The sequence below is a fragment of the Empidonax traillii genome, unplaced genomic scaffold, assembly GCF_003031625.1.
Source record: "Empidonax traillii isolate 1590-97213 ecotype Southwest subspecies unplaced genomic scaffold, ASM303162v1 scaffold471:size1368335, whole genome shotgun sequence".
Lineage (NCBI taxonomy): Eukaryota > Metazoa > Chordata > Aves > Passeriformes > Tyrannidae > Empidonax > Empidonax traillii.
The window spans coordinates 1,056,763-1,075,671 of record NW_020955664.1 but is presented as its reverse complement, the minus strand read 5'-3'; the positions used below and the strand labels follow the sequence as shown (position 1 = coordinate 1,075,671).

Below are 18,909 nucleotides of genomic sequence, written 5' to 3'. Positions count from 1 at the left end.
AGGCTTGTGGAGAACATCTTTCCTTAAAGGAAGTGTAGCTGTGAGAGACACTTTCCTAAAAAGAGTGTTTTCCAGATAAGAGATGGGCTTGTGACTGGACAAAGATACTTTGCTTACCCAATGTAAGCCTTAAGACAGAAACTGAGTCAGCAGTGAGACATGACAAATTCTTCTTGGGAGTTTATTACATTTTAAGTAGGATATTTGTGTTTTGGTTTACTGTATATTAACAATCTCATTTTATTGCAGGATTCACTACTTCATTCCAACAGCAGAATTTGTCGTGAGATTTGTCCTTCTTTGTTTTTTCTTCATGTTCTCTTCATTTTGAATTCTTCATCTCTACTTAATCTAATCCAAAGAGCCTGAGCAGGCTGACCTTGGAGGGAACCGTGATATGCCTGGCCTTGTCTTCAGATTGATCTACTGCCAGCTCTATCTTCCAGCACTCCAGTCAGCTACTTCTCTCCTCCCCTATTTTTTCTGCAGATACCTAGCTAGGATTTTAAATCCTGCACTTATCATTCTTGGGATTTGTCAGCAGAAGCCAACTTTTCCCAGCCCAAATGTGTAGTGGAGCTTGATTGTTTTGTGTTTTTCTCCAGGAGCCAGAACAAGGACGTTTGTCCCAGAAAAGTGCTGCCCTACCTCTGTCTGGTCCCTTCTCCGGTCACATTCTGTTCTTTCTCACAGGGTGTTATTATTAACAATACTTGGCTGTTATTGCCAACAGTCCTTGTTTGGCTCCACAGCTATTTATCCAGCTAGTGGTGTTTGAAACATGCACATTACCCCCCTTGTCTTCTAGGCTTCTACAGATACTGATGCTGCAGGTACTTCCATTGATGTGGAGATGTGGGATATCCTGTCCCAATGAGTCTAATTTACCAAGTGAGGAAGAGGGCTAATATTGGCACTACTTCCATGCTATGTGTTAGAAGGCAGCTCTGAGATGGCCACCGAAGGGAATTGTATAGGCAACTAAATACTGAAAGAGACCAAAGATCAAACACAGAAGTGGATTACTCTAAAGCAGAAATTCTGTTTGCAGTGAGACAGGCAGATAACTGCTGTATCAATGAATGAGTTGTGGAGAAATAAAGCCAACACATTCAACCTAATTGTGGCTGCTGGTCTACAGCATTTTATCATGTAATCACGTAACAAACTAAATTTTCAAAAGGCGAGTTGCAGTCATTACAAATACTCTTTATTTTTCTTTATTAGCTGAGGCAGAATTGGTAGGACACAAGTTTACAGAGAGACAAGGCACTTCACAAAATAAAAATTATAACTGGTAAGGAAAAAAGTCTCAAATTTGATTTCTTGTTATAATAAAATTAAATTATGTGATCTTTAATCAAATGAATACATTTTGGAAACATTTTATAAAAAATGACTGTAAAAAGGCTGCCGTGGAGAAGAATTAATACAACATTAATTAAGAATATTGACCCCAGAATATAGAACAGACAGTACATGTACTTTTAAGAGAACAAAGTTGCCTCAATACATAATTATACTTGATTGTAGTTCTCATAGTGGTTTTATAGACCTTTTTAATGGAGTAAGTGAATAGTCTAAACTGTTGCTTTTATCCTGTGATAGTCAGCAATGAGTAATCAGAAATGCTGTTCTCCATAAATACTCTAGGCAATGTTTAGATAATTTTATTCGATTCTGAGGAAAATTAACTTGGTCTGAGAAGTTGCCTTCAGATTTCTCTAGAAGTCATGAACAAGGAAGAGCCACATTTACAAGGTTGTCTGTCAGCTGTGCAAGTCTTTTCTGTTGCCATCAGTGGTAGTTCAGTCTCCATGCTTTTTTGAAAGTCTTGTTCATAGTTAGGAGGTTCTTTTCTTGTTCTCTACCACAATCCTCACTGCTCTGTTACAAGTCCAGTTCCCAATAGGTAGTTGTACAACTTTTGCTTCTCTAGTGTTCCAGGCTGCTCCTGTGGAATCTTGTTTTTTAACCTCTACTGTGTCTCACAGAAAACCATGTATCTCAATTAGAGGTTTACAGGAGGAGCTTTATCCATAAAAACACAGGTGCCTGTTCTGCTGTTCCACTTTCTTGCCCTTGTCATCATGCCTTCAACTCTATTTCCTCCTGTTAAAGATGTTGTAAAACTGGAATTTGTTATTCAGTCATCTCTGGGCCCTTGAGAGTATAATAAGCTAAAGAACAGGTGATTTTGTTTTGTTTTGTCCAGTCAGGGAGAAATAAATAGAACTAAGAAGTACTAAAACCAATGGTTCTTACAGGATTTTAAAAATAATGGTTTGACCTGTTTCTATGGGAAGAAAATCCGATGCTAATTGATTCTGTAGGGTTTGGAGCCATCTATGTTGTTATAATCAGATGCTTCACTAACTGATCAAGAAATCATCTTCTGTAGAAGGGAAAAGGAAACTTTTGCAATCTCTGTACATATTGTAGGAATATATTTGAAGTTCAAGAGAAAAAATGTAAATGATCAATCAGAAATTAAAGTCGAGCAGTTAAAAAAATCAGAAGAGGATGCCTAATGAAACCTGAATTAGAATCACAATCCTTTTCAATCTTGCACAAAATAGTATGTAAAGCTAATTGGACCCACTGGGTTTTGCAGTCTTACTTGTCCAGGGGGCAGCTGATTTCTTTAATGGAAACATCATCCTTCACAATGTCAGGATAAAACATGGGAATCTCTGATCTCATGTGCCAGATGTCACATTTTGTGACACTTTTAAACCTTGAAAGCCATTATAGTTTTGGAAATCCCTATGAACCAAGGATGGTGTGCTTTGTTCAGTGGTGGTTCTTCTTCTGTAAAAGGCTTTTGGTACTGAAATGCTGTCAGTAATCACAACCCCTCTGGAAAAAGAGTGTCAGTCTACACTCATATATTGACGCTTAAATAATGACATGAAGTATTATATGTTGACTTAAAAAATGTAGTAGCTGTCTTGATTCTTGCTTCAGAAAATATTTAAAAATCTCTGATTGTAGTAAGTGTGGTTTCTTTGAAAAATAAGCTCCTGTAATTTGCTGTAGCTAGGTTTTTACTGAAAACTGTGAATTGAACCTTGGACTCCATATTGTTCTAGAACACTGCAGTAGTCAGCTTTGCTTTCTGCAGGCCTACCATATTGAAGACTGTCTCTGATACAAGGTGGTTTCCAGTAATTCTTCACTGATGTCAATTATCCCGGTGCCCTGAAGAAACAGTCATGCATCAGGAAGCCATCGTGATAGACAAAGTCACACAGCAGAGAGACAAACCAACTTAAACTGGAGAAACAGGAGACAACAGATGGATACAGTTAGACAGCAAAATTCAGGGAAACAGTGAGACAGTACTGAGCCAGAATATCACTAAGCTACAGTGAGCACATCAGTAGCCTGTTTTTTCAGCTATCAGAGGAAAGAGGAGTCTTAAGCAGGAATTTGAAGGGAGATAATGAAATAGCTCTTCAGATGTTTACAGAAAGTCCCTCCCAGGCATGAAGGGAAGTGTGGGTAGAACATGGAGGCATTTTTTTGAATATTTGTCATGTGGGGGTGAAGGCTGGTATTGTGGGTTATCAGAGAGGGGATTGCATCTCTCTAGTGCATCAGAGTTACAGCAGCAGAAGAACATAAGGAAATTGCTTCAGCCATCACTTTGTTCCTTGGAGTTCTTGGGCTGCGTTATCAGTAGTTTGCTGTTGTTTTGGTAGGACAAGTAAAAGAGAAGAACAAACCTGGTAGGAGGGTTGTTTACCTATTGAAGTCAATGATGTAGGAGTTTTATAAGGAACTGGGAGGGATTCAGCTCCATTAGCTGTATGTCTCATTCACTGTATCCAGAACTTAGTATGATACCTACATATGAGTCTTAGTAAGAACTGAATACCAAGGATATAAAATCTGCTACTGGGTGAAATCCCTACTCTTTTGACAATGGTAAGAGCTTTGCCACAAGCTTCAACCAGACTAGGACTTCACTTTTTGTGCTCTATGCAGTACTTTATATCCAAGCATTTTGTTCAGCTTGCAAATGATTGTAGGAAATTAAAATTTCCTACAATTTCTTGAAATAACTCCCCTATCCATCTGTTATTCCACTAATATCCCAGATAATATCTTACAGTAAGTCCCAGAGAGGCTGGAAAAAAAAGGTTATCATCACTTACTGGTGGGTAGTGAAGTACAATTTAAGCATTAAACTTTTCTAAGGGCACCTACACCCTGAAGTAAAGCACAGCACAGAGATCCAAGTCCAAGAGGGGTGAGCAGGTATCTCCACATATCACTGTGCAGTTCCTTATGGAAGATAATAACTTGGGTCTCAAAAGCAGTTCAGCTGCCTTTGTCCCTGAGACAGTGTCCCCTGGTTTAGGGACAGCCCCATGTTAGTGCAGTTGCATTGCCCAGAACTGGAACAAGCTGGTTTAGTGCTTATTGGGCTGGTTTGGTACCACTGTACTGCAGAAATGTACTTTAAATAGAAAATATTTTTACCATCTATCTGTAAGATGCTTTTTAATAATGTGCTCTGATATTTTCTGTGATGTATTCTGTTTTGAAGAGCTTTTCTTTCTGTTTCTGAGCTAAGAAGTTGTGCCAGAATAAGTGAGAGCACTCCTAAGTCTGGAAATGAATACATGTGGAAAGAACAACTCATTATTTGAATAAGTTTGCCTGAAGGGTCAATTTCTAAACTTTTAGTAAAATTCCATTCCCTGCCTTCATGTTAATTAAATTAAAACTGGGGGGATAGGAGAGCATAGCACAGTAATGTCATATATCTGGGGCACAATTTAGGAAACAAAAAGTCTTCTTACCCCCCTTGGCCTGGCTTGTCTTTTTATTGAGTGCTGTGAGATTTCATTTGCAATAATGAACTGCTTTTATGCAAAACTTTTCAGTCCTACCAAATGAAAAGGGGAACATGTTGACAGGAAACAAAAATTGCATAATCTCTGCAGAAGTCTATGACTAAATCAGTGCTCTGTTCAACCCTGTGCCTTTTGATATGGCATCAGAAGGTTTATTCCTTTCAGTGACTTGAAGAAAAGAAGGTTCAATTCCTAAATGACCACTGCCATTAAGGAATAAGGGTCACATTTATCTTAGTTTTAAATTATTCCCATACTAAAATGGGATTAAATAGTACATGTTTATGACATCCAACAAAATCTTTCAGGGAGATAATGTTATCCTTGGAATCGGTCTTTTCAAGCAGTCTTGTGGAGTGGGTTAACACAGTAACAATATTTCTCCACCTTTTTCCCCATATCTCTTTCTCACACTTGGAAGCAGTGACTTCTGGCTGTTCTATGCTGGACCACATGCAGACACAGCAGGAGGTTCTTGGCTTCTCTGACTGCATTTGCTATCCAAGCAACTGCTCCTCACTCCCTCAGAGGAAGACACAGTGGGCAAATAGATATATTTTGCAGGCCAGATGGGGCTAATGGACCACAAACTGGAGCAATCCGACCAAAATACATATTTAATTGCAGATTATTTCTTGGATTTCTGGCATGCACTGTTCTTGACTAGTTTCTGGTAACCAGATCTAGTTTTTGCATGTTTCAGCTCCTAATCATGTCAGTGATATTGAGTGGCACTCAGACTTCCCAGGAATTGCTTAATCCCTTCTGAGATCAGACATACATATTTCAGGTAGTCCTCAAGTAGTGCAGTTATGCTAAGTGGCACCCCTACAGTATATGACTCTTGTCACATCCACTGTGATCATTTCTAGAAAAATGTGTTTTGCTAGTTTGTTTTTATTTTGTTTGCTTGTGTTTTCACTTGTTTGCTTGTTTTTCACTTGTTTGCTTGTGTTTTTCAAAATGTTCGCTTTGTGTATCCAAGGAAAAGTTAGTGCTAGTTGTCCAAAATGCAAGGAATTTCCCTCAGGCCTGTGCTTTTGCCCTTCATACTTTTAGGACCAATTCCCTAGACTTCACCAGCTAGGCATGGCCTGCTCAAGGTAAAATGTATAAGAGGTATGCCAGGAATGATATGGGACCTCAGTTGCCTGTCTTTGATATCCAGTTGTTTTGTTATTGTTGTTTTGGTTGGTTTTTTTGTTTTGTTTTGGTTTGGTTTAGTTTGGTTTTGTGTTGTTTGTTTTTTGTTTTTTTTTTTTTTACATAGTCTGATATCCTAAAATTAGATCTCAGCTAAATCTGTTACATATACCTCTGAGACCCATAACATTCGTGGACTTCTTTCAGAGTGTTCTGTGCACCAGATTTATTTCACTGTAATGACCTGCTGCTGAACATTTCCTCTGTTGCTTATTTATCTAATAGATGCTCCTTCACCTCCTCAGTCAAATGACAGTGCAACATTTAGATCTCTTAAAGCAGCTGCTGCTGCACTCTGCACCAGCAGTGGTGTAATTTCATTAGTGGAAAATAAACCCTTGTTAAGCAAATGTGGTATAAAACATTATGTAACAGGAAACATTTGATGAGCAGACACTTAAAGTTCTGTTTCTATTGTATACACATGGCTAATTAAGTTTTTCTTGGCCCAAGTTTGCAAAAGAATTTATCTGCCCTAAGTAAGGAGTGGATTTGTTTTTCTAATATTCCCATCATGCTGGAACTAACATACCTGACATTGAAAAGCTTTGAGATTCTCCATGAGAAGGTTTGTAGAATTTTGTAGAGAAAGACAGAAATAAGAATAAGCATATTTAGGTACCAGATTGCTTAGTTATAAAGTTTTGTTACTTAAAAACATTTACTGCCATCATTTCCAATGCCTTCTGATAATGTCTGTGGCTGCGCAAGTGTTTTCTCCCTTTCTCTTCAGGCAGGACACCAAGAAAGGCATTTATAAGACAGGGCATAGTTAAGAATCACCCATCAGAAAGTAGGTATTAGCTGTGTTCAGTTAAGACATTGTAGGAGAAGGAGCCTAATATATAAGGCATCAAGCTGTGACCAATAGCAGAGGTCTGGAAAAAATTTCCTAAAAAGAATCATATTGGCCAAAGACACCCCAAACAAGATGTTGTCTTGACTGGTAAGATGATGCCAAGGATCAAACCACAAAACTAAAAGAAATGAGATCAGACTGAGAAGTTAAATTATGGCTACAATCCTGCCCTCAGAAGGAAATAATCAGATGAGGGTTGGAAGACTTTGTCTGGGAAAAGAGAAGTCCCCTCTGCCTTTAATTCTCTGGCTTATGTTGTAAAGGAGAAACTTATGTCCTTTCATTATGTAGAGTATGCACAATCTCCTAAATAATCTTTGAAAACAAGTGAACAAAATGGTTATAATAATGAGAGGCATGAGTCAAAGAGGAACAATTCGACAATTTTTCTCCCTCTTCAGAAAACCTGCATAAGATGAACCTCGCAAGCAGGCCTAGCCAAATTCTTTTCAATCCTGCGTAGACCCACCAAGTTGTTGTTTCTAGTGCAACACTTTCTTTGCCATCTAACGCCAGACACAAAGGGCAGAGAGAATTTGGTCACCTCCACTTGTTTGATTAAAAAATAGCTTTTCTAATGATGGAATGGGACAAGAGTTTTAATACCACCTGTACATTTCTGTGGTTTTAATTCCAGCTCTCTTTTCTTTTGCTCTCTCTGATTTTAGCAGCTTTCTCTAAAAGTGTCCTTTTTGCTCTTTATGCAGACTTTATGTGGATGGACCTTTTGGAAGTCCCTTTGAGGAAGCCCTGAACTACGAGGTCAGTCTCTGCGTGGCTGGAGGTATTGGAGTTACACCATTTGCATCAGTACTCAACACACTGCTGTAAGTGAGCTTAAGCCTTTTAAGGCCATTTCCCCCCAATTTAAAGTAGCAGTGCATGTCAGAAAAACTTTGAGAGTCTTAAAAAACTTCCACTGGCATAAGCAAATAATTCCTTGAAAAGATGTAGAGGACTGGGATGCCACTGAAGGGCATAAATTACCTCATACCTGATACTGCCTGTATAACCCAAAGAGTTGTGGCAGAGTTTTGCCAGTAATGCACCTGGAATGGGACAGTGTCACTAGCCTTTTTGTCCTTCCACCAGCCTAGCCTGTGCTTAACATAGTCACAGTCCTTGAGCTAGGCTTGTTCCCCTAGTCCGATCTTAGATGAGGCTGTGGACTATAATTGTGAGTTTTTGAGAGTGAGGCAAATGTGACAGTCCTTCTGCTCGAAGTGCAGGGCCAGCTCTCCTGGTTTGACTTTTGTGAATATGTAAGTTTAAGGTTTTAAAAGAAAGAGATCAACCTGAATTCAGATAGCATTCAGATGTTTAACTCCATTTGAAAAGTTTAAATTTTAGGTGTGCCATTTTCTTATTTTTCTTGTTTCTCCCTCTCTCCTTTTTAAAATTTTAATGTATAGCCTTTGACATTCTATGCAGATCAAACCTTTTGCCTCTTGTTTTTCTGTTGCACTGACAACATGGTTCCCACCAAATCTTATGCTGTGTGAAATAAGCTTGCTTTAGTGTTTGCTATTGATTTCTTTTTATTTGTTAGAGTATTGGCTAAGAGCTCCAGTCACAGGTTAAGCAACCCTGTTTCAAAGGCCCAGTATAAACAGCTAACAAAATCAGCAAACCTTCCCTGAGGTGCTGAGAGGCTAACTGGCTTTGAGAGGGTTTTAAAATGCACAACTAAAGCGTTTGTTCCAAGATGAACGTGCCAGTGATCAGCTGTAACTCTAAAGTGAAGCTGAAGTAAATTTAGATGTTGTGAACCTTCTTATGTCCTTAAAGTGGGCTGGACCTGACAGTGCTAAGTGCTACTGAAAGTTATTAGCCTCACCTGTCTCACAGTGCAGCAGACCTCAAAGAGCATTTTGTGCTTCCTCATTTTCTTTTCTTTAGAGTGTGTGGATCATTCTCTCAAAGACAAGGGTACATTTTTGCTGAAAGCCTAGGGCTCAGGTGGATAAAATTACTGTTTTCCTCGTGATGTGTTCCTCCTTGACAGTGTTAAGCAAAAATGTCACAGATCACAATGATGGGCCATCAGCAGGTAATGAGATGTTTACCTCTACCAGTTATCAGAGGATGTAGGAACTTGCAGAGACACTGCCAGAGAATTGTAGTGTCCAAAGGATTTTGCAATGTCCATTTCTTTGCATAAAGCCATAAATTGGCTTCCAAAGAGCCAATTCCATAACCTGCCCTTGTAACCACTCTTCCCCTTGTACACCATACAATATAGAGGAGAATCATTTGGGGAAGAAGGAACAGTCTTAGTCTACTTCCGTCCTCTGTATTTAAGCATCAACAAAGCACTGTTTTAGTGGATGCCCTGCCTATGTCTTTGCCCCAGCTTGGAGGCAGAAATTGGCAGGTGTGAACATACAAACTGTCTTACAATGCCAGCCAGAACAGCAAGGCCAGTCCTGTTGTGTCAAGGACATGCAGGTCTGAGGAAGTCTTGAGGTGATCTTTTGTCTTCTGCTCCATTGTGTTCCTCTTGTATGTACATAATTTGATTCCTGCTCCTGCCCTTCCCGCCACTTACCTGTTGAACCTTATACTCTATTTTAAGAAAATATGACGTACTTTAAGGAAAGCTAGTGGCTTTCATGCAGTAGGGTCTGTAAATAACAGCTTTTATTATAGGCAGAAGTAACACAGAAACATGCAAGAAGTATTATATTCCTGTGGATTTGGTTGTAATGGGGGATTGCACCTTTACTGCATAATATATCCTGCTGGAGGTAGACCAGGCATATGTGTCTGAGATGCTATTTTAAATCTATGCTTGACTTGTTTCATGAAGTCTTGCAGTCCAGCTGCAATGTTTCATCACCATGAGTGGTGTTTTTGCTCCATTTCAATACAAAATGCCTTACATTTTTTTCTTCTTTTGTCCTTTTATTATGGTGAAAGGCACTTATTTTGCTTGCTACTGCTTATAGTTCTGTCACATCTGACCAGACTGTGACCCTTCCTAAGGGCTTTTCTTAGACTAGGCAATCAGAAAGAGATGGAGGAAATCTTGTTTGGCAGGTCAGCAGTTTATAAATAAAAAAGTTGAAATCAGGACTTGAAAGACACTGTACTCCACAGCATTTTTTATTTTTTTTTACTCACTGTGGGGAGTTTACACAAAAGGTGAGTTCTCAGCCTCTCCATGCTGCTGAAGTGCTTCTGATGTCTCTATCCTTGCTCCTCAGGGCGGGGAGAGGTATGGGGAGGCAAAACAGTGGTTGGAACCATCACTTAAATACTATACTGTTCTAATTATATATATTCCAACTCTAGATGTTTGGAATAATGCATAACGCGTATGGTAAAGTGTATCATGAAAGTTTTTTGACCAGGTTTGGCTCCTATGACTAGCATTTGAAGTGAACAGCCTTCTCTATCTGAAAATTATTTCAGAGGAAAAGGAGGAAGCAATCTATGCACTAACTATTTCAGTGATTAGAACAACAGAAAACAGTGTTGGCCAACTAAGAAAATACTTCCCGAATATTTGTGCTTTGTTTGAACTCCTTAATCATCAGGTCATTTTTCATTTCTATTTTATTTCCCAGTTCATTCAAATCCTTCCTTTGTGCTTATTTGTGTTTTTATTGAATTATAAATCTGACATAAGAGTCCTGTTTTTGTAAATGCAATGCTAGAATCGGCCTATGGCTGCACTTTACCCACCAGCATTTCCTAAGGTCAGTAATATATCACACAGTCCTCTAACACAATGAAGCCCTGATTTAATTTGGTCTTTGTGATTTTGCTACTATTATTAATTATATTCAACCAGAGCCTTTCACATATAAAGGCAGAATTAAGTCTGACATTATTACGTTTGTCAATACTTTCCGCTTATGGGTCGCATAATAAACCTAGTAATGAATTGACATAGTACACTTGAACTTAGAATGTCTCCTTTTCCTTGAAATAAAAGTTTAGTGATGATACATAAATCCATATTTGCTGCCCAAATCATCTGTGTTGCTGACAACTTCTAGTGTGGAAACAGTATCTATGATGGCTGTTAGCTCTGTGTTAGAGATTTAATATTCTCAGAATCATCTGAATAGGCTGCATTGGTCAATTTAGTGTCTAATGTATCATAGCTTGAAGAACAATTTAGCAGTTAGTCTTTAATGGAAATTCATGTTTCTGTTAATGAATATAAAGCATATTAATTTATGTTTCTTTTTAAATGATAATTTTTAATTACCCACATATTTTATTTTCAAGGGATGGCTGGAAATGCTACAAGCTCAGAAGACTCTACTTCATTTGGGTGTGCAGGGACATTGAGTCTTTTCGCTGGTTTGCAGATCTGCTCTGTATGTTGCATAACAAGGTAATGGGTGTTTGGAGGGATACTGACAACTTAAATGCAAGGTATGTCCACACCACACAACTGACGCCCTATAGAAAATGGCAGCCTTGCTCAAAACAAGTGAGCTCCAGTGGTAGTTCTGCTTTGGCTGCCTGAGCCAGGCTCCAATTATTCTTGGAGCTGCTTGAAACAGTTTGAGTATCTATCACCAATATTTCATTGCACAGTGTTGCACTTATCTGTATCCATAATACTTTGTAAGATGGAAGAAGCACATGCAGGCTGGGAAGTCTGAGTGGCCTTTATGCATTTAGACTGTAGACAGATCAAGAAGGGAGGGGGATCTACAATTTCAGGTGGATTGTAAGAGCTGTGTAGCTTCCAAAAACCAATATACACAGCATGACGTGCAACATTCACAAAGGGGTGTTATGTAATCATATCTTCTCCATTAAAAGCTTACTTCACTGATGGTGAAACCTATATCCCTCAGCATAGTAGGCACAAGTGACTTCACACTTAGATTAAGACAAAGAATATTATTTCGCTAGCTGTTTTTATCATCCTTCCAGCTTTGGCAGGAGAATCGGCCAGACTATATAAATATCCAGCTGTACCTCAGTCAAACAGATGGAATACAGGTATGTGGCCAAGTTTTGTTTGTAAACTGAACTAGACCTTCGAGTAATAGGCAATGTAAACTGTCAGTCAAAGGTAGAAGGGGATTGCTGCAGATGTTAAAAACAGGAGATGAGGCCATAAACTCGTATGACTCATTCATCACTAGAGAAAGAGAGCCAGTCCATCCCTGCAGCATTACGAGAATCTAGTTTGGTACCCTTAACTTGATTAGGTGTAGGCAGAAATCCATATCTTCCTTTTCTAGGGAAGAGGTCCTGCCAGGCCACAGACCAGGCAGTTGAAAATATTTGTTGGGAAATCTACATCGTTTCTAAGAATCAAAACAGAGTAGTTCTAGGAACTTTCAAGCTCAACCTTCTCATATATATTTTGAGAGAAATTAGCTATTTTAAAAGGCTTTTTATTTCATTGCCTTAAATATAGACAGAAGGTAGAAGTTTCTTGATGTATGAGCCTGGAAATTATACTGAAATGTCAATTGTCATGTATTATCAAACCCCAAGCTGGGCTAATTCCCCAAATCTTGGCATCTCCTGTAACTATTTATGCTTGCAGTCTTCATTTTACATTATTTAGCACATAAGCCTAGACACAAGTCTTTACCCTGCTGTGTCAGGAAGCTTTTCAGTGACTGCAGGGGGCCCAGAACCAAGCCTAACAATTACTTTTCAAACATGAAATGCAGTGAGAAACCATGCCCAGAGGATTTTGATCTGCTTCGTATGAGGTGGAGATAACATTCACAGCTTTAGTAGGAACACTGGTCTAAATGATGTGATGATAGCTGCTGTAGTTACAACTATGACAAAATGCTGTCTGGACAACATATGTCAATTGAAATGGGGTGCTTGAAAATACCTAATTGATGAACCTGGTATGTAATTATTAGCTTAAAATTAAAAGTGGAAGCTGGACTGCAATGCGGTGAGACAGCAAAATTGAAATAATAGTCAACTCAAAGGAAGTTTTCTAATATTATTGGTCAAGCAGCTGCTGAATTTATTTAAATCAGCTTTTTAGTTGAAATCTTTCTTTAAAGACACTTTTATTTTTATGGCTATTGAACAATACTGGCATGAATCATAATTCTGCCCATAATTTCTCAAGGGGGAATTAAACTCAGCTCTCCATTGCTATACAGCTGATGTGTTCACTGCTGTTAGTCCAAAGTGCTGACTGCTACCAAAAATAGGGCAGTTTCACTTCATGCTCCCTTTGCAGAGAAGCCCTGTACCTGTGTGGTAAGAGGGAGCCAAGCCCACCCTGCAGCAAATGCCTCCTGTCTATAAAGGCCCAACAGTGGATGAGTTGGCCAAGGCTCTGTCTTTGCATTGGGATGAGCAATGTGCCAGGTTGTTCAGCAGAGGAGGGAATGTGGGAGCCTAGATAAGATTTAACTTCTGTCTGCCTTTCTGTCGCATTAGGGCAGCAAACCAAGGAAGGGCCATGCCCTGCAGTGGGAGGGCATTCCACCTTATCAAAATTCTGGTGAGTTAGCATTGCTGGAATGGATTTGGTTCCATTTGGGGAGCAGTTTTAGCTGCTTTCTGCTCTTATAGCAGTTCAAAACAGCTGGCAAACTACTCTCAGGGAGAAAAGTAAGATTTCCCTTGTTAGTTTTTCAGACCTAGTCATCTTAATAGTTACTCGTACAAAGTTAAAAAAAAGACTTCAGACAGAAATATGATTTTTGCATCAGCAGTGTTTCTTCCAGCTTAGAATTAAAAGCCAGTGAGGAAACAAGTAATAGAAGCATGGTTATTGTTTTATGGCTTAAATAAATTGGTTTAAAAGTAATGTGGAAATAAATGAGCAGCTGCATGAGGAACAATGTATAATGAACACCAAGGAGAGCCATTGAAAAGGTACTGAGCAGAGGTATTGGAGCATAAAATAGCTGCAGTTTTAATCACAACTGTTTGGTACTTGTGCTCAGGTTTTACATTTCAGCAATATGGCAAGTCAGCCAGTGTCAGAAATGGGAGCCCTGGGTGATATGAGGCAATTTGCAAATCAGGCAGAGTGGAGTTTTTTTCTTTCTTGCAGAAAATAATTGGTGAAAAATATCAAGCTTTAAACTCCAGGCTTTTGATTGGACGACCCCAGTGGAAACTCCTGTTTGATGACATAGCAAAGTGTAACAGGCGGTAAGTACTAGTGTGCTTGAAGGATGCCACAGTTTGATGGCTGGGGATATCTGTGTCTAGCTATGTTGTTATGAAAATATTTCTGGGTTTTATCATATAATGTAATATGGAAATTCACTAATATTTTGCTGTGAGAGGTAGCCTGTACAAACTGAAACACTTTTTTTTTTTTTACACACACGAGGCAGTTCGGCTTTTTATGCAGCTATGTTCAGTGGCCCAGGAAACAAAAGTAGCAGATTTTCATCTCACTACACAGAGATTCCCTATGATTTTGTCCGTGGAAATGTCTTGCTTTCAACATGTGCTGGTTTTATATATAAGATTGCATTTTTTTAAGTTGTTGGCTTCTATAATTTTCATGATTTATAGTGCTAGTTTACAAACAAGATTCACGAGGAAGAACTTGACTGACCTGTATTCTTTTTATTGAGAGGATACATTGTCTTTGAAGATTTTTGGCAGTTTTCTATTCTTTGTTAAGACCTGGCAATGCCTTTTTACTGTGCTAGGAAAACATATTAAGGTCTGAAACAAGACAGTTGTAAACCACAGAAGACATGCAATTAGACTATGGGATGTCTTTGTCCAGATCCAGCTTTGTTGGTTGAGTATTTTACCTCCCACTGGTAGTTTTTTGCCTCAAAAGCTGATCTGGTAGAAGGGATTGTGTGAATCTTCCCTAATCCACTTCTGGCAAAGTCTGTGGCATGGGACCAAACCACCCTCAGTAGCTGTTGATAGTAATCTAGGTGCGTCAGGTTGAGAAGTGCTTGCATGTTCACCTGCTAAACTTTCCCTCAAGAACTTTTTTCTTCTCTTGCACTTGCAGAGTGAAATCTGCCCATGGTTTATTGACTCTTCTTTTCAAATATGACTAGGGACACTGAGCCCTGATTCTTGAGAAATGCTAAGTACCAAATGTATCGCATTTGCAGTGTGAGCTGCTGACAATATTTTTCTTGGATTCAGGTCATAGAGGATGTTGTGGAGAGGGTCCCTTGCCAGGATGTCCCAAAGGCTGCTACAGAGGGACATCCCTGGTAGAATTCTCACACTTGGAGAAGGGTTTTAGAGTAAAGAAATATGGGAAAGAAAGGGAAATAGGTCATGGAAGCAAGTTGACTCTCTGGGCTCAGAGACCTCTGCATAGAAGACTGCCAATTTTTTATACTCTGTTATAATGTCTTTTTTTTTGTTTAACTGTGTGAGTGCAGTTTTAAAAGATGAAAATGATTGCAAGGCCATAAGTGCACATAATATAGATGAAACTATTAGTGGTAGTCATACTTGCTTTTTCTTTTTTGCTTTCCATTGCATTACTCCTAATTAGATTTCAAGTACCATTTCCTCTGCATTTTCACAGGAGGCCTTTAAATTGTGCCACCATTTTCAAACAAGGTGTCTTTTAGTACCTAAATAATGTTCTGACTCTTTTGATTACCTGCAGCTATTAAGATGTACTCTTTGTCACCCTTGGCCACCCTTTTATCAGGGTTTATACAGGTCTGTATCTGTAGGCGTAGTTACATGAAACATGATGCAGAGTAGTGAAACCTGTAACAACCTCAGCTGTCCCACAGAAATTTACCTATTGTAGGTAATTATTCTCCATATTTCCTTGGATGAGACAGAAACTTCAGTTTTTCTCTATAGTTCAATTTCTAAGTCTGCTACTGGCTTTATCTTAGTTCCTATTGCTCAGTAACTTTCCACCTAAGTGTCTCTGCTGCAATACAGAGAACAAAAAAAAACCCAAACAAAACAAAACAGGTCAATCAAGTTGTTTCCAACATCTGGTGCCAATGTTCAGGCTTTCACATTTGCAATCATCCCCTTGGGCTTGTTTATGGGCAGTTGAGATATTTTCCAGTTTTTATCTTGTGATTTTAGGAAAAGCTGCATATAAATAACAGGCAGCTGGCAAAGCTCTCACAGTGTAGCCGTTTGATTGCTATGTGCTTTGTGAGTTGTTGCTGTTGTTGCTGTTTGAGTCCCAAATAAGCAAAGTGCATTTGTAAGTGTCTGAGCTTTGCCAGACCTTCGGAGCATGACATGGGGCAACCCAGCACCAGGTTCCTGATCCTTTTTTCTGGAAAAGAGGAGCAGACGCATGCCATCTACTGTTGATATTTCATATGACACCTGCAGTCCCAGCAGTGTGCATTGGGACTGTTAATATAACAAATTAATGTTCTGGGGGTTTTTTCCCTGCTTTTTTGGGGGGGGATGGAGCAGCAGCCTTGTTCCTGATCAGTTGTGTTCTGGATGAAAAGCTGGCACCGTGTTCAGTTTTGCTTAGGTTAAAAGGGGGTGTCCTCCAAGTGGAGACCGACCTAGAAAAAGACATGAGTATCTGTAGGAGAGAAAGGCATGGAGTACCATGATACATTTCTCATGTGCTGTAAAGGATAAACCTCTCTCTAGAAATGAATGTGGGATTTAAAACAGGATCTTTTTTAAGTTCTGACTATATCTTCTCAATGTAGCAAAGCATTTCATCTCTCCCTCACCTCCAGCTGTTCATAAAATGGATGTAAGAATATGTGCTGACCTACTCATCCCATAGGAACACTGAAGCTTTACTTTCTTAGTGCTCTGAATGAGTAAAATCCTATATTGATGTTTATAATTATTGCAAAGAATGGCCTACAGCATAGATTCCTTAATTGTAAACATGTTAGTGGTATTTATAAAGATTTTCAGAGGTAGCACTACACAGCTGCCTGTTTTCTTCTAGCAACAAAGTAAGCCTTTGTCCCAAACAGGTGATGTACAATTAAAACCTATCAGCTCAGGGTAGTAAAACGCTGCTCCATGTAGTAGCATCTCTCAGCCACCTGCCTGCTTCTGTCACAGCAACTAGGCAGGAGCCAAGCGAGGCAGGGAGGAAGATATCTGCAAACAGGGAAGTGGGTGGTGGAGGAGGGGGAGAATGTGGGCCATGAACTGTGGGAGGCAAGTGGGAGGATGTCCAGAATACATGCTGATGTTGGGTGTCCTGGGAAGGAAGTCTGAGAGCCTCTGGCTACATGAGCAGTGGTTCACCAGGGTTTCGGAGACCTTATTAGCCACAGGTCTCTTTTGTGACTTTAGGCAAATCGTTTAATCTTCCTATGGTTCTAATTACTAGCCAAAGTTCTGTGCACCTTGGAAGGATGTTGCTGGGATGGGAATACGTTAGCAGTATGTGCTGCTAAGACATGTCTACTTTTGTGGCAATTTATATGTAATGAAAGGGAGAGGGGCAGCCAAACTCTTTGGGATTTATCAGTTGGTTGTACTAATTAGACTAATGAGAAAAAAAACCTGAAAACCAAACAACAACATTAATTCTCTCAATTAAATACGCAGTAGAAGACAGATTCTTGCTGGCAGCTCATGAATCCTTTTTCTCCAGTGAGCACAGATTAGAGGGAGTTCAGAGTCTACAGGTGCTGAGAAATCTTATTTGAGAGCAATGAACAATAGTGTTCTCATTATTGGTGCAAATCCAGCCACTAGCACAACACCCCTTGCCATTAAAAGGAGTACTGCTAGGACGGGAAAGCTTAAATGATATATATATATATATAGATATAGATATAGATATATAAGGATGAGAAAAGAATGAGTTATAAATATTTGCCATGGATTGATTGAGAGAGGATGTAATTGAAGGCAACTAAAATCAGCATTGTAATGTACCTGCACAAGGACTCCACTACAGTTAGCTACCTAACTTTGTGATGCTTTTTAATGTTTGAGTCTGGAGTTGTACAATGCCGGTGTTGCTGTGCAGTGGTACGGTGTGCACTGCAATGCTGTTCGAGCAGCTGCCTGACATCAGGCATGTAACTGGACAATATGCATCAAAGATTTCTTCTTGTATGTGTTAATTCCCTTCTCTCACCAAATACATGCACAGGGAGCTTTAAACTGCGTTTGATTGTCCTGCATGTGCTAAAATATTTTATATTAAATAGCTGTTGGATAAAATACTGAGTTCTGGAGGCAAGGTCCAGAATTCAAGTCTCCAGCCTCTTGGTGAGTGCTGTAGATCACTATAGTTAGAACCACGTTCACTCTTGTATGCCTTTTCTTCATCCCACCAAATTTTTAAGATCTTTTTCTGTAGTGGCACAATTTCAGCAGGAAGATGATGATTTTTTTTGCCATGGTTGTCTTTCCCTGCTCCTTCCTTTCCCTTCTCATCTTTCCAAAAAAAGGAAGGTGATGAATATTGTGAATGGCTCAGTCCTTCTGTGGTGGATGTGCCCTGTTCTGTCGCTGGCTACAGTTCTGAGCCCTTAGATGTTTTATGACTGTCAGACTTACAGGCCATCGTTAAGGTAGCCAGAGAGCAAAGAGCTGCTGTCAGGAGAGTGATGTGGAAAAGTCAGGTTAACTAATGAACCCAGGCTGAGACCTAAGGGTGAAGAACAACGATTGTGCTCTGTGTTTGACTTTTCATAAGATTTCCTAATATAGATGTTGAAGGGAAAAGTGCATGCTAATGTGAAAGTAAAGCAGCAAAATTATTCTGCTGCTGCCAGAAATAATCATGGGTTAGCAGTGCTTTGTTTTCATTAGTGTAACGAATCACCATTAGTGACTTGATCTCCTGATGGTGGAAATCACAAGTTGCACTAATGAAGTCATTACAGTGAGACATATTTTTAACAAAAAAAGTGATTAATTATGAAAATAAAAATAGAGTGGAAAATAATAATTTTTCATCAGTTGGTATCTTGAAATTAAGATGAGGCACTTCTTCCTAAGAGTCATCATAGTCAGATAAGGAATAGGGTTTATTGTGGGGATACTTGGAATAAATATGGTGGCTTCAGTAATTCTAACTGCATGACCTAATGAGCTGTTCCCACA

At 39.2% G+C, this 18,909-nt stretch overlaps 1 protein-coding gene across 2 annotated transcripts in view; it reads left to right on the top strand.

Annotated features, from left to right (window-relative positions):
• The window catches only part of NOX4 (NADPH oxidase 4), a 101,554-nt gene that overhangs the window by 80,261 nt on the left and 2,384 nt on the right, over positions 1 to 18,909 (top strand). For both annotated transcript variants that reach the window (XM_027895817.1, XM_027895818.1), the window contains exons 14-17: positions 7,635 to 7,754; positions 11,167 to 11,275; positions 11,827 to 11,895; positions 13,943 to 14,043. In XM_027895817.1, the coding sequence (XP_027751618.1) occupies positions 7,635 to 7,754; positions 11,167 to 11,275; positions 11,827 to 11,895; positions 13,943 to 14,043 (399 nt within the window). The remainder of the gene's footprint in view (positions 1 to 7,634; positions 7,755 to 11,166; positions 11,276 to 11,826; positions 11,896 to 13,942; positions 14,044 to 18,909) is intronic.